This window comes from Psammomys obesus, unplaced genomic scaffold, assembly GCF_907164565.1.
Source record: "Psammomys obesus unplaced genomic scaffold, mPsaObe1.curated_primary_1811, whole genome shotgun sequence".
NCBI classification, from domain to species: domain Eukaryota; kingdom Metazoa; phylum Chordata; class Mammalia; order Rodentia; family Muridae; genus Psammomys; species Psammomys obesus.
In genome coordinates this window covers 21010114-21026479 of record NW_026592890.1, presented here as the reverse complement: position 1 = coordinate 21026479, position 16366 = coordinate 21010114, and the positions used below count along the sequence as shown (strand labels likewise).

General features: G+C 47.8%; 1 protein-coding gene across 1 annotated transcript in view; it reads left to right on the top strand.

The window, feature by feature from the left end:
* The first annotated feature begins 3085 nt into the window (after positions 1–3085).
* Positions 3086–16366, top strand: part of Prep (prolyl endopeptidase) — a 97965-nt gene continuing 84684 nt past the window's right edge. Inside the window, exons 1-2 of the mRNA XM_055616124.1 lie at positions 3086–3265; positions 8916–8990. Coding sequence (XP_055472099.1) covers positions 3221–3265; positions 8916–8990 — 120 coding nt within the window. The 5' untranslated portion in view covers positions 3086–3220. The remainder of the gene's footprint in view (positions 3266–8915; positions 8991–16366) is intronic.

Genomic DNA, 16366 nt, shown 5'->3' with positions numbered 1-16366 from the left:
CTACCACAAGTGTTCCAGTCTGACCTCACAGACTTCCATCAAGCTGGACCTGCACTTTCCCTTCCAGCCATGGATGTTCTTACAGACCCTGGATAGCATCAAAAACAGCCTGTTCTTTCTGGACTTGGCCAGCACCTCAGCCTTTTGACCTCCCTACAGTGCCCTCAGTGTCAGCAGAAGAGAATCTATGCCCAATATTCATTTATAATTAACAAAAGGCTAGAATGGCGTGCTTCATGCCCAGGACAAGTAGCTGCAGGTTCTCCCAGCATTCCTCCTCACTCTCTACCTGCTGCCTTGCCTGGTTGGCAACTCTCTACTGGCAACTCTCTACCCTGAACATTCCAGGGCCCTGGCTTCCCCTCCTCCTCTTGACCATGTAATCTGGACAATTTGTTGCTATTATTTTTTCTCTCTCTTACCCCCTTGCATGGCAACCAAGAGCTGCTTCCAATGAACCTAAATTTATATACTTTAACTTGCCTTGCATGAGAAGCAGCCCAAGTTCCTAATTTTTTAATTATAGAAAAAGGGAGGAATGTTAGTATTTAGACAGCCTGCTTCTGGGTTGCCTAGCAAACTATGATGTCATCATGTGTCACCTGCCAGATAGCCACACCTGGCAGGCATGGTTGAGTTTCTCTTTAAAAGGATCAACCTGCCACTTTGTCTCTCTCTTGCCCTCCCATCTCTTGCCCTCTTCCCTTTCTCCTTCAGGGCTCCCCATCCCTTTCCCCTACGTCTCTCTCTCTCCTCTCTCTCTCTCTCTTCATCTCCATCCAATAAACCTCTTTCATATAAAAATCTGCTGTGCACATCATCATTTTATTTGGTCCTACAACATCATTTCCTGTGAGAATCAGAAAAAAAAAAAAAACAACTGTGCTTTTTCCTTGACAAGTACAGGCCCGAGAGAATAAAAAGATATGCTCTGTCTCAGGTGAGCACAGCCAGGGCCTATTGTGGAGTGGTAAGTGGTGAGGTGGATTGGGATGCCCTCCCGACTGTCTTCTTCTTTTAGAGATAGTGTGTGGGTGGGAGGAATACTTTGATAAGTAACTTGGGACGGTGCTGAGCAGCAAATCACTACCCTGCCTCTTAGGGACCAAGTTCAAGGCAGTGTTGTGAAAAAGATGCTACTGAAGGCTGCCTGGGAGGTCCTGCCATGGCTCTACCCATCACCATGGTAACAGAGGCACTGTGGTGTTTATTCAGGAGATAACGCCTCCACTTCTAAAACTGTCCAAATAATTCACTGTTAAGGGGCAAGTTGGACTTTAGGACCCATTGGAGAATGTGAACCTTGGCTCCATCCTAGCGTTGGGTGACTTAGGAGCTTGAAAGCCACTGAGATTCGATTTCTGCATGTGTTGAGCAGATTTTATTACTGGAGTGAAAGGGACAACACAGACCTAGAACTTGGAAAACATAAGGTGTATACAATCAGGGAGTACTGATTTTCAGCTTTCAAGGTCCAAGCTGCTGGACACTTGATTAGCTCAAAGGAAAGGAAGTGAATGATGCCTGGGCCTTTAAAAGATGTCTAATCTTAGTTATCAGCTTGACACAAGCACGGGGGGGGGGGGGGGGGGGGGGGGGGGCGGGGAAGAACAATGGAAGAGTTGCTTCTATCAGATTGGCCTGTAGGTAGGTCTGTGGGGGCATTTTCTTGAATGCTATTTGACGTAGGAGGGCCTAGCCCTCTGTGGTAAGTACCATCCCTGAGCAGGTAGGCTTGGGCTATATAACAAAGAGCTATAAAGTGAGTCAGGGTCAGGCTGTAACCTCAAAGCAAAAATCAGCCATTTCCTCATGTTCATTTTGGTCAGCGTGTTTCTCTCTCTCTCTCTCTCATACACACACACACACACACAGGCTGCTACTGCACTTCTCAGGCTTTCTAAAGCATAAGTCGTCCAACTCAAGTTTCTCCTGCTCAAGGACGCCCTTGTAAACTTCAGACTGCATCTCTGTATGCTTTGGGGGAGGAGGGGAGGCATCAGACAGTTAGAAACGAATGTCTCTTCAAAGACTGAGCCCTGCCTCTCCTTTAGGCTCCACCCCCAGTATTTGTGAAACTCTGAACAAAAGAAAGCTCCAGTTTATCTCAAGTGTAAAACTGGGACAATAACAGTTTTCAAATCGAAGTTTAGTGAGCCATCAAACTGTTATCTGGGGATTTTCTGGGTCAAGTGTCCTTGGGATAATCTTTAGGAAGCACTCAAGGACGGCAGGAGCTAGGACGCCTCGCTTCGAGGTCCCTGCCGACTGGGTTCAGTAGTGCTGGTCTTGGTTAAAAAACCAAGACTTAGGTATTCTCCCACAACGCAGGCCTTTTCTGATGGCCCTTTCTTTCCCACGGCTGGTAGGAAGGCAGGGACACACCATACACCCGCAATATTCCGAGGACTGGGGCGACAAAGCCTCTTCTGGATGGTCCACAGAGCGAGGTCAGGACACCAACCATGCATGTAGTGATTCGATCTTCACGGGTTTGAGGTCAGGCAGGTACCTTGTCTCTTTCTAACGCAGGTACAGTGTCGTTCAAAATATAAAACCTGGATCAGCAGGGAGGAGCCCTAAGGTAAGGGGGCGGGGGGGGGAAGATAACCAGCAGCCCTCCCACCTAGCTCCCCGTCGGTCACTAAATCTCCAACAGGGGCTCATCCATTGTCCTGCCAACACCTCCAAAGAACCTCCACAGCCTGGAGGCCGGGCTCCCCGGTCTCCATCAAGGGTTGGGGTGAAGGGAAGTGAGCTTCCTTCCCGGTCACCGCGAAAGCGTTTCTTCCTCCAAGTGCAGAGCGGCAGGTGAGGAGGGAGAGCCGGCTCCGGCTAGGGAAGAGGCGAAGTTTCCGTCCCCGGCGCGGCGGGAGGGCAGGCGGCGCGGCCCCGGGGCTGCGGAAGGCCGGTGGCGGAGCGGCGTGGCGCGGCGGCGGCGTCGGCGTGCTCCTCCGTGCGCCCGGGCGGCGCGGGCGCGGTCGGCGCTCCTGCAGAGGGAGCTGTGCGCCCGCTCCGGCGCCCGCGCGGCGACTCCGCTCCCTCTTGCCGCCGCTTGGGCCCGCCCGCCGGGGAGGGGCTCCCGGCCTGGCCGACAGCGTCTTCCTGCTCGGCGCGCAGCCCCGCCGCCAGTCCGCCCGTGCGCGCCGGCCCGCCCGTCCGCCGCAGTCCGCGCCCAGCCTCGCCCGCAGCCCCCCGCAGCCCGCGCCCCGCTCCGGCCATGCTGTCCTTCCAGTACCCCGACGTGTACCGCGACGAGAACTCCGTGAGTACCCCGCCGCCGCCCCCGCCCGGCCCGCGCCGCCCGCAGCTCGCCTCCCGCAGCCCCCGCGCCCCCGCGCTCCGGCGCCCCGCGCCGGCTCCCCGGCCTTTGTTTGCGGAGCCGGCCCGGGGTCGCCGGGACTCCTCCCAGAGCCGGGCGGGAAGGCGACCGCGGCCCACGTGCCTGCGACTGTGGTCAGCGCCGCTTGGCCCCAAGGACGGACCCCGGGCAGGCACGGGCGCCTTGGGGGACCGTGGGCAGACCGAACGTACCCACCCCTGTGTTCCCAGGTGGGGAAGCCTCCTGCCTTAAATATGGTGGCAGGACAGAGTGTGTGCTGGTGTGTGCGCGTTGGAAATGATGCAAGATTTTAAAACAAAAAAGCAAACTTTGAGAACTTGGAATTTGCAAGTGCTTGGAGTTGGGAGCTCATTCATCCCACTTCAGGATTGCCCTGTCCCCGAGTCGGTTGCTGGGCGTTGGTTGCTGGAGTTCAGATAAGGAGACAGAGTGGTGGGGAAGGAGCAGCGGGCCCACAGTGTGCTGAGGCCATCCAAGTTTTCTTAAGGAAGGAACTTAAGACGGGGTGGCCTTTTGCAAAAAAAAAAAAAAAGTTTTGCCCAGTGGGGTGAACTTGAGGTAACTTCAGACCCAGTTAGTGAAATTCAGAATTTTGGGCAAACGTGTGTGTGTATGTGTAAATTAGTTTGGCATTTAAGAGGTGGATTGAATCCAAACATTATGGCCCTAATTCCTGTAGCCATAGCCCAATTTCTCAGGTTACTTAAAATGGAATCGTAGTAAGAAATATTTTTGTATAATACCGTTGTAATTTTTTTTTTCTGTTTTACTTTGATCTGCTTCATGCCAGAAAGTGTACTCTGAAGTACATCACAAGTTAAGGTAAAGGCTCAAGCGTTTAAAAACCGTGCTCCTTTCAAATGACCTTCTGAGTATCTCTCCTGTGTTTACCAGTGACCATCTGGTAAGCGTGTTTCTCGGTCTGTTCAGCAGCTTGCTTATTGAATTTGCCCTAGTCATTCACAAACCCCTCTTCAGTAAAGTGATCCCGCTGGAGTGAAGAAGAGCACTGGTTAACCCCCAGAAAACCTGAATGATGTTCTGTTGGTGGCCCTCACTGTCTGGGTGACGTCGGGCAAATCTCTTACCGGGTACAGGCCTCCTTTCTCACACATGGACTATTTAGGGCTGACATAGGACTTGACTTGCTGGTGGAAGACTTGTCATTCAGATGGCTTAGCTCTGCAGTGGGTCAGATGCAAAGATGTGGAATTGTCTTGACTCTGAATCTTGAGTGTCTTTTGTTTTCCAAGCTAGCATATATGTGTGTGTATATATATACATATATGTGTGTGTGTGTATATATATATATATACATATATGTGTGTGTGTATATATATATCTACCATTTTGTGGTTTTGATCTCTATTGTCTTAGAGTTTTTCCTTTCTTTCTCTCTCTTTTTTTGAACCTGGGAGTGGAGTGAGGGTAGTGTTGGTTCTCGCTTAATTTTTTTGTACTTCATTCTGTACCAGTCTTGTAGTTTATCAATGTTTAACAGTCCCTGAAAGGGTCAACTAGGGGTTTTAGGAGTTTTTTCTAAAAGTTTACACACAACCGTAAAAAGATTTAGAATTTAATACATTCCAGTTTCTTCTCTTGATACCCCTAAGCCTGCAGCCTTGGCTAAGGTGAGGCAGCCAGGTTCAGCCTCTGGTTTCCATGGAGTACTTCTGTTGGCCTGATAACCTTCACAGGTGCCATTTTCCTGTAGCAGGGTTCCGATACCGACGCCTAGGCTTGGCTTCACGCATTTGCTCGATTGTAGCTTTTGGAGGGTGGGTTTGGTCCCACAGAATATGCTGGGGATTTCTTTAGTTCTGTCTCCCACAGGAGCATCCTTCAGCCATGCTTGTATGTCCCCCCTAAAGGTGGAGTTGGAACATGAAGCCCACGTGTCCTCATGAGCACAAATTTAAAAGTGTGACCCTTTTCATGCAATGCCATTGGCCATTCTGCTTCATGGTTGCTTATCTAACAGGTCAGGAGATTTAGGCCTCCTACAGGACCCTCAAGCCCTCATAGGAGGGTATTGGGTTGGAGGAGGACACAGAAAAGGATGGAGCTAATTTCTGTCCGAGGGAGAAAATCCTGTCCCAAGTGAGCCTGAGAGCTGGCTGTCTAAGGGAGAAGGACGTTCTTGAGCCTGAGATTAAAAATAAAGCCATCATTGTGCAAGTCTGAACAGCTGTGAAGTTGAATTCGCTTGTTGGATAGCAGGAAGACCTTCATGACTACATCCATGGACAGTCAAGCTTGGAGGCAGCTGGGGAGAGAAGCAGACCCAGGCTTGGTGGGTCCCTGGCCTGCACTTACCCTTAAAGGTCCAAGTGCATTACGGGACAGCATTAAGCAGCCTTTTGGGGAGGTGAAGGGAGGTTTCCAGGCCTCAATCATGATGAATAAGATGTATGTATCTTCTAGTCAAGGCTCTGAGACCACTCTGTAAAGTCTTATACAGTGGGTAAAAACCCAATGAAGAAGACATTGTGGACTGTGGCTCCTGGGGATTGAGAATGGGAATGTCCCAGAGAATCCATTCCTTGTTTTGGGTAGTCTCGTCATGATAACTAACATGGAGTGCAGGGTCTGGAAGACAGAGCTACTTGCATTCTGTTACAGATCATCTGGGAGCCAGTCTGGGATGTGAGGCACACTGGTTCTGAGTTCGAGCCCAGCCATGTACTTGCCGGGGTACATTTGGTTAGGCCTACTGTCTAGTACATAGCAGAATGTTAGATCCACAGACTTTGGGGTCAGCCACGGATGGGATGTACTCCACTTAGTAGCCATCAGATTGCTTTAGGCTCTTTCTGGCTTTAGTTTCCTCACCTCATAGCCAGGTTTGAATAAATTAATGTGGTTGATAAGGTGGTATAATACTATCTCACAGTCTTCTCTCTGCGTAGTAAAATTCATTGACCTTTGTTCTTATTAACCTCTGAGCTGTATTTTGCAATTTGTAACATGGAAATATCAACAACTTTTTAAAATTTGTTTACTTTTATTTTATGTGCATTGGTGTTTTGCCTGCATGTATGTCTGTGTGAGGGTGTCAGTTCCCCTGAAACTCTAGCCACAGACAGTTGTGAGCCACCATGTGGATACTGGGAAATGAACTTGGGTTCTTTGGAAGGGGAGCCAGAGAGTGCCCTTAACCACTGAGTCATCTCTCCACCCCTCTCAACAACTTTTTATATAGCAAATCCACCCTTTTTAATATAGCAAAGTTGTGAATATTAAATACTCATCATAGCGGCTAGCTGTGGAACTGCCTAGTTCTCCTAGTTGTGGAACTGCCACGCTGACTTCTAAATAACTTTTCTACTTTCTTATAAAAAGCTAAGTTTGGGGTATGCCCGAGGTCATGTTTAGAGTGATCTGTACTCAGGGCCGGCTGGGTGGGTTGCAGACAGGCCTCTGAATGTGAGCGGCTGCGGTCATGCTGCCCAGTCATCCCCAGAGCACCTTCAAAACTGCCATTTCTCTGTGTTGACAACAAAGAGAAAGTTGGTTTTTTTTTTTTAAATTATAAACCTATTAGATAACCAAGGTGTCAAATGAGAAAGACTTGTAGATGAGAAGAAGAGCTCTTAAAACGCTTTTATTGAGTGGTGATCAGCCAAAATTGAGAGTGATAAAGGTGGGAAACTGGTTTTTATGAAGACCCTTGGGGAGTGGTTTAGTCTGTTTCTAGGTCTCTTCTTGCTGTGGTCTGACTATTGTGTAATGAAACCCCTTTCTGCTCACCCAGCCCATTCTGACATCTCATGGCTCCAGACAGGGAGAAATGCAGACAGCCACGTGGTATAGGCAGAGCATTCCAAGGCTTGGTAAAAACATATTGCATTAATGATTATTTCTCTTCCCGCTCTAACTCCCAAATAATAAGATGGAGACCTGTTACACTGATAATCTTTACAGCACTATACCTGGACAGATTCTCATCTGTTCTAACCCGTCCATGCTGGTCTGGCCTACCTCCCAGCCACATGCCGTTAGCTCTCCTCTAGTCTCACCCTGACCACCCCTGCTCCATCTTTGTCCTCGTGGAGACTCCCTCATGGCCCAGTGACCTTCTTCATGGCCCACCCACAAGAGCTGCATCCTTGTGGCCCAGCGACCTCATCGCCTGTCTCCCCTCCCCCCTCTCTCTGGTCCACCTGGGAGCCCCTTCCAGGGAATGTAAGTCCACCTTTACTTTCCTGCCCTCGATAAGGCGTTCAGCTCTTTATTGAGCAATCAGGGATGATGGAGAACAATTCACACAACACTAAGACAGGAAGTTCTGTCTTAAAGTGACAGAATCTTAGGAGATTCAGTAGTAATGACAATACCAGAATCTGTTAGTGTTTAGCTCACTTCAGTTAACAATCAAATATACAGAGACAGGTGTTATTACAGTGAATGAAAGTCACCTCTACAGAGCATTATAAAGAACATTCAGGGGCCTTTTATCCAGGAGACTTTACCTTCCGGTATCATGGCATGAAGCAAGGAAATGGGTTGCAAATTCATCTGCGATAGAGGTAACCTTCCCTCGGCCCAACACAAGAACCTCATCCAGAGTGTTAGCATCACTCACACACTAGACTGGAGAGACTGATAATGGGTTTTAGTTAACTGGATAGATCTTGTCCCTATGAGTTGGAGAGACTGTGCATTGGTTTTTACATTGTGTCTTCAGGCATGATCTCATGGAGCGCGGTGAGAAGCAAGCCTGTTTGCTTCTTCTTTCAGACCCTGGTCCTTGAGGACAGGTCTTGGCTTTGAGCTCTCAGAAGCCTTTATTTTGGGAGCTCTAGAGGCTCTGCCCAGGCCGGGCTCCACCAGCTTGGAGCTTTCTGGGAACAGTTTCGTTTCTTCAGGTGTCAGGGTAGTCTAAGTGGGTGATGGCATTTGTGCTGTGTTGTACGTGATAAAAGATGATCTCTGTAACAGTACAAAAGAGGATGTGGTTTGAGCATGTTCCATGGTGTGTAGGTCAGCTTCCATACCTGGCAGCAGAAACATGCTATGAATTAGAAACTCGCTTTTAGTAGTTCAGGCTCGAAAGCAAAACCATGCTGTAGGGAGCGGATTTCATCACTCAAGCTCAGCGCACGTGTGTGTGTGTGTGTGTGTGTGTGTGTGTGTGTGTGTGTGTGTGTGGTGGCTCCCTTTCAGATGTGTTCTTCTTATGAGCCCCTGCGTTGTGTCCCTCTGTGCTTTGCCCTAGCAACAGAGTTTTGAGTTTCTTTAGCCCAGCAGCCGGCCTTTGTTCCGTATTGTACAAACAGAGCCCTTTCCCATTCTGACCTTTCGTCTTTTTTCCCTCTCTAGCTAAAACATTCTTATCAGGAAGAGTTGCTTGACACCTTTGAGAACCTGCCAATTTTGGTTCCTGTGGTAATTTGGGCTGACATGTTGCCAGTGAGCTGATTAGTATCTATCTGGCCCTTTCTAATTTCACTGTCACATATAAATATGGATATTTATGTATATGCACTTATGTATATATGTAAAATAATATGTATATGTTTCAACTGAGCTTGAGTACTAATTACTTAAGACCTCATTTTGTCTCTTGCAGGTACAGGATTATCATGGACATAAAATTTATGATCCTTATGCTTGGCTTGAAGACCCAGACAGCGAGCAGACAAAGGTAATCCTGGTGACCCACTCACCTGCAGGTGTCTGTAGCTGGAGGTTTTGCTTCCTGTGCCTACTTGTATTTCTGCCTTAGAACAGAGTGCACCTGTGGGCACCCCAACTTTTTGTTAGATGTTTTGAGGAGGGAAAAAAACAAGGAGAAAACACATCCAGTCCCCAGAGTGAATAGATGTAAATAAATGTGGCTTCTTCTGACCCTGATGAAAAACAGATCTGGAGTGAAAATACTAGAAGGAATGAAAGAAAACAGATTATGCTAGAGGAAAAAAAATATGGCACAAAGGAAAAATGTCTTAGGATATCTTGGGGTGGGGCAAAGAAATAAAAATCTCACATATTAGACAAACAGTAGTTCTGATAATTCAGTGCTGGTTTTAACACAACAAAGAAAAAAAGCTAAATTGTAAATATGAGAGTATTGTTAGGTTTTGTGAAAGTCAGGGCAGAGGGAAACTCTTAAGAACATAAAACTTCCTTTTGTTTTGGAGAAACATTTCAAGGGCTTGGCTGACATCTTATTTCGTTAGCAAGCGTGGGCTGTGGGACTGCTCTTCTGTACAGTGGAACTTGTCACTTATATATATATATATGCTAAGTGGTTAGGCTACCTGGGGAGGGACCACTATGTCTCAAAATCTTTTTGTTTGTTTGTTTTGTTTTTGAGATAGGGTTTCTGTATGTAGTCCTGGCTGTCCTAGAACTTGCTCTGTAGATGAGGCTGGCCTAAAACTTAGGAACCAAAGGCATGTGCCGTCATACCTGGCTCTCAGATTCATCTTAAGTCCCTCAGCTCTTTGAAGTATAGCCACACACATACTGCTTTGAACGTTGAGAACACGGGGAAATGGCTCATCGGTAAAGTGTTTGCCACACAAGCATGAGGACCTGACTTTAGGTCACCCTTGCTCATGAAGCTAGGGGTCACCTGTAATCCCGGTGCTGGGGAGCTGCAGACAGCAGGATCCTGCGGTTTTGCTGGCCAGCCCATCGAAGAGAGGCAGTAGACACCCATCTGCATAGACATGAGCACACACAGAGAGCACAAAGACGAACACACATACGTGGACTGTTCCTAATACACCCTTTGTCCTGGTTAGTCTTTGTTAACTCGCCATACACTAGTCACTTAGGAAGAGAGAACCCCAGCTAGGAATTGCCTCCATCATGTTGGCCCATGGGCAAGCCTAGGGGACATTTTTCTTGATTGTTAATAAGGGAGGGCTCAGCCCTCCATGGTTGGCCCCATCCCTAATCACTAGGCCTGGGCTGTATGAAAAGGTGATGAGCAAGCCAGGAAGTGGTATCCTGCATGGGCCTGGCTTTAGTTCCTGCCTCCATGTTCCTGGCTTGAGCTCCTGCCCTGGCCTCCTGCAGCGAATACCCTGCGCAACCTGTAAGACAAATCTACCCTCTCCTCCCCACAAGCTGCTTTTTGCCATAGTGTTTATTTCAGCAGTGTAAAGCCAGCTAGGAAATGCCATTTCACAAAATTGAGTGTCTCCAGAATCCTAGTATATATATTTTTTTTCCTTAAAAATATTTTTTAATTAAAAATAAGTGTCATGCCGTATAGGTCATTTTTCAGGACAGTCTCCATATTCTGCATCTGTCTCATGGGCCCACAGCTCTGTATGTAAAAACATCAGTATTTCCTGGAGAACTGAATTCAGATTTCCAAATCTGCTTACATTCATTAGAGAGCCCCAGCTAGTGCAACGGGGGTCTCCTTGCTTCAACAAGAAAGGAAATGGAGTAGACTCAACTAGGGAACATGGGGCATGGCAGAGAGGGAGATCTCTGACCAGAGTTCATGGCCATCTGTCGTCTTCCCACAAACGGTCTTGCCCAAGCCAGCTTCACCTGTGTGATTGTGCCTCTCTTCTCTGTTCACCTGGGTTCCTTCAGCCTCCTTTCTGCCCTTCATTCCTGGAGTGAGCACTCCTCTGTCGTGAGCTTTAGTCTGCAATCCTCTATCCTTTTCCCAACTCCCTTCAAGAAAGACAAGATTCTCACGGTTGAGGATGAGTGACCTTGGACTTTTACGGTTTCTCCTAAGAATTTCCGGCACATCTTCCGGAAAACCACCCCCAATGAAGTGATGATTTCTTTGCCTGAAGCAGCAGGTCTACCAGGAGTTTCTCCAGGCTCTGATGCTGCTGGTTGTCTAAGTAGCTTAGTGACCTTAGACTGACCAGATGCACTTTGCGTGTTGATGAACCCAGGCTTCTGCTGTCCCTCCATTTCTAACGACTGGTCCTATGAATGATAAGCCACTTATTAGTGGGTGCCAAGCTTCCAGTTAATAGGTGAAACTTTGCTAAGTAGTGGTGTTATAGTCAGCCCTTGATGGATGCTAATAATGCATTACTATTTTCACAGCTTAGATTTATTGTATGCTTACTGTGTGTCAGACACTTTACGGAAAGCTTTGCCTACCCTCTGGTGTTTGATTCTTGGACTCTGAAATAGATCCCTTCCCCCGCTCCCGCATTTTACAGTAAAGAATTTGAAGTACTAAATGTGAATTAAGTGACTTGCCGAGGTCACCTTCTGGGATATTTCCAGGAATGGATTCTGGCACTAGAATTGATTATCAAAAATAAAAGTTAATGCCAGGTGGTAGTGGCACACACCTTTAATCCCAGCACTTGTGAAGCAGAAGCAAGCAGATCTCTGAGTTGGAGGGCAGCCTGGTCTACAGAGTGAATTCCAGGACAGCCAAGACTATAGAGAGAAAACAAACAAACAAACCAAACCAAAAAAGAAAGAAAGAGAGACTTAAAAAAAAAATTACTGTTGGGTTGTATCAGCTGTGAGGATTCTGGCTGTGAGAATCTATCTGGCTGTGCCTACCAGCCTCCACCTCTACAGTCTGCTTAGACAGCAGCAGCAGCTACGCCTGCCTCTTCAGACACAGCTTCCTTGTTGCTCTCTAAAGAGGCTTGGTACCAATGCAGTCTAGTGTCTTACTTGGAAATGAATGGGAAACCAATTGGAGCTTTGTTTTCTTTCTTTGGGGAAGGGGTTATAGCGGATGGGGCACAGGGTCATGTGTGTCTGTCTGTCTTGCTGAATCTAATATTTCCTGAGTTGGTTCGATTGCTTGGCCAACAAGCCCCAAGGATCCTCCCCTCTCTGCCTCCTCAGCACTGGGATTTGGGACTGCAGGGTACGTCACCACAGCCAGCCTTTTATGTGTGTGCCGGGATCCTGTGTGGCCAGGACCTTACCAGCAGAGCCATCTCCACAGCCCACGAAAACCAGGGTCCGTCACCCGCTAAGCAGATGCTGCACCAGCTAGCTGCCTTGTCAGCCCCTCTGTGCATTTTAGAAAGGCGACAGGAGCGTCTCCTGCACAAAACAGCAGCAAAAGCCAGCTCCTCTGATTTTCCCTAAACGCAGTCAGAAATGAGAAGCGCTTGCAGCCTTTTCGCACTCAGTTCTGAAATAGTATCGGTAGTCTGTGGTTTAATCTACTGTTTCACGTAGGTTGTCTAGTTCTGACTGCGCTGGGCCCCAAGGCTTCCCCCTTTCTAAAAGACTAATCAGGACAGACATACGATGTGGAAAACTCTCTAACCTGGTTGGGGTTCAGAGGAGGTGGTCCTGGGTGGCAACCCCTTGAGCTGTCAGTGCCGAGTACCTGTTTCATACAGGCGCTCTAGACTGTAGCTCACATGTACCCGGTGCGTAGTCTACAGCGGAGGAGGGGAGGGGGAGCTGACTGGGCTGCTAGGAGGCCTCGCTTGGCCTGCTGGCCATGGGCCCTCCCAATCTGAGAGCAGACAGGTGCCTACCCTGGCGTTGTCACCTTAGCAGGTCAAAGGCTTTGGGGCCCAGTACTCTGTACAGATCCCATCGGTGTGATGAGACATCAGGTAGCCAAGGCAGTTTTCGGGATGAAATGCCTGAGTCCCCCTGGAGGTTGGCAGGGAACTTCCCGGTGATTTGAAAATGAGAGTCAAATCCAAGTAATTGGTCTGTGTTTCCAGTCACTCTTCTGCACCGGCGCACAAACCAATCTCCATGTTCCTGGATATGCTTGCCTTTCCCCTCTGTCACCCTGCCCTGTGCACCTTGCTCAGTGTATAGACAGACCTTGATTCACAAGATGATACTACAGTAGGGAAAGCAGGATGCACCAAGTGGCAGCGGTAGTTGGGGTTTTTAGTGTAGCTTTTCCTCAGCTAGTGGTGGAATGTGGTGCTCTGACCATGGCAGCAGCCGAGGCACCGAACTGCCCAGCCACAGTGAAAGGATGGTGGAAGTCAGCCGCCAAGAGTCTCCGATGCATCATGTTGCTAATACTGTGCTACTCGGTAAGCTGGGCCCAGTAAATGCAGTTTTGACTTAGTTTTAAACTTTCCGTGGGTTTACCAGGCGGTAACTAAGTCAGGGAGCCTCTGTAAACCACTGTCTTCAAGAGCAGAGGCCAGTGCCTTCAGAAATCAGTATGCTGGATGCTTGCCTATCCTATAAAGGGCTCCTCCTTCCTTGGCTCTGCCTGGCCCCTCAGGCATCTGGAGATTGCGTCCCTTGCTTTCATCATCTGGGAAGCATCTTGGGCTACTGCAGGAGTAGTAAACTTGTGTTTGTTCTCCAGGGAGCTGGTAGTAGTCCACAGGGCACCTTTTATTGCTCTCCCAGGTAGGGATAATTGTCTTAATCCTTGGGCTTGGTTTTATAGCCCTCAGGTCTAGATTAAAGCAGCGTCTGTAATCTCATTCCCCTGTGCATTTTATCATGTCTTCACCTTTCTAATCCACTTTCTGAAATTGGTACTGAGTTTCTAAAGGAGATGTACCTAGGGAAAGGAAGCATTTACACCTTTCAAGGGATAGGCACTTAAATTCTGATTGTCAAACCAGTCTCTGACTGGGGACAGTCTCTGGGGGATTGGTCGCTTGAGGAACCAAATGTATAGTCAGCTCCGTATATCTGATGGCTTTTTTCTCTTGAAAGCTGTTCCTGGCAAAATGAGGCTACAGGCTCCATTTCCCCTCTGTTTCTCAAGAGAATTCTTAATAGGAACCAGAAAAAAAAAATCAATACAAAGTATTGTGTGTATAGTTATCCTTTCTAAACAAGATAGAACTGCCAATGTTTCAGGGAATGTGTGGTGCAGAGTTCCTTTCCTAGAGCATCATGTACTTCCTCTTCTCAGCCTCCTATTGAGTGAGTTGTAAACTTGCTGGCAAGCGTCTGAAATAGGACAAACTGCCTTCCATCCTGGGGATGAGAAGCCTGTAATTGTCATTTCTTCTTCATTTTCTCTCTCCCTTCTCCTTTCCTTGTCTAGGACATTGAAATTATCCAGTGTTTCTATGAGATCAATAGTGTAGACCAGTGGAGGACAGATTTTAGGAGATAAACACCCGCTTTCTTGGGCTCCATCCCTGCATCTGCCTGAGACCAGTTTTCTGTGAGCTTGTTTTTTCTTTAGTTTTGCTCCCTAGTGTTAAACCTAGCAGGAGTTGCTGTTTGTGTCAGCCCAGCCTAGGTTTACTGGAACAAGAGCTTTTCCTAATGTGGTCCAGAGCCAGGTGGGCAGGGATCTCTCTGACTGCATCATCCCACCAGGCCTCTTGGTGTTAGGTTGCAGGAAAGGCAGTGGGCTAGAAGCCTGCAGCTTTAAACTATGAGGTAGGTGTGAGGCTGGCTGGGGGCGTTGAGGCACACAGGAACTCAAAGCTGGAGGCTGGGTTTGATTTACTGTGCTCTTTGAAGACTTCATGACACATGGAGATGTTTGCTTTGTTCCTCCAGTCTGTGAGATGCTTCTGTATGGTGGAACAGAATGTTTGCTAGATGACCTAGAAGTTGGCTGGCACAACTAAGCCCTTGGTTTTGTTTGTACTTTTATGACCAAAGAAAGCTATTAAATTTAGCGATCATTTTCTTTATAACAACAAATAAATGAAGACTGGGGAGGCAGTTCAAGGGTTGAAGCACTTGTGTACAAGTGTGAGGGTTGGAGTACAGATCCCCAAAACCCATGTGAGAGCAGAGTAGATGTGGTGGCTTGTTTGTCATCCCAGTGCACAGGAGGCAGGGGCAGGGAGTCCGTGCAGCGGTGGTTCTCCGCCGTTCTCGTGCCGAGACCCTTGACAGCCATAAGATTATTTTCATTGCTACTCTAATCTATTTCATTGCTAACTGTAATTTTGCTGCTGTTGTGAGTCGTGAGTACGCGCACACATAAAATAGAAAAAATAGAGAAAAATTTGTTCATTTCATTTAGCTGTGAGGTACTGACACCCGTGTGAGAATGTGTGTGTGAACCTCCATTTAACGTACGCAGCGAGTAAACCAAGATGTTGGCAGCCGAGCACTGTAGCTTACGCTGTACGTGGCTCCCAGCCCTGCGTTTCTTCACCGAGTCAGCATTGAACTTTAATGACTAAATTTCAGCTGCAGAATCTAGCCAGAGTTGCCTTTTGAGCTCTAGATTTTTCACAAAAAGGCACATTATGTGTGTCTTGATCGCCACCGTAGTAAACCCATTTGAAGACTCAGTGTTGTTGTTTTAAAGTGTGGCGATTAAACTAGGCCAGTGGTCACCTCAAAGCTGTTTCGTGCCTCCCTTTTAATTGGTACATTCTGGCCACGCCAGCCTATGACATGTACCCATTCATTAATGTCTCATGGCAGGATCTGGATGGAGAATTCACGCCGTATGCTGCATGCTACCCTTTCAAAGGGAGACGGAAAATGCTTTAGGTAAACATACTGTCGCATGTTCTTGCAGGCTCCAGGTCTTCTGTCTCAAATATCTCATTACCTCCTGTGGGAATGTGCCGCCTAAGTTCCGTTTGTAAGCACACTTTACCTAAATCCACACTTGAGATTATGTATTTAGGGTACAAATTTCTTTTGATCTCTTGCCGGCATAATTATCAAAAGTATGAGGAAGTTGCTGGTACCCAGTGATCCCTTTCAAGTACTCGCCTTCCCTGTTGGCTCCTTGCTGTCTCAGTTTCTGTACCATCGTTTTTGAGTTACTTGGTTTTGTTTGTTATTATTGCATGTGTGAATGTGTATTCTGGCCATCAGATGCAGGGCATCAGGATTCTCTGTGCCATCTTAGTGGCCTTGTATCAGAGTTTGGGATGGAAGCGGTAGAAGTGGATTCTGGCTGAGTGAGGTGAAGAAGGAGTTAACAGCAAGGATCGGAGGGCAGTTACAGGGATGGACAGAGGGCCACACTTGGCATGTGTAGACTTGACACAGGAATTCTCACTTTACACACACTACTGCTGGGGCTGTTTGCAGAGATTCAGTCCTCCGCCTCTTGTTCAAGTGCCACAGACCAGCCCAGTCGGGCTCCCGTCATCCAAGGGAGAACAAGGCTTTGGACAGGAAGACACG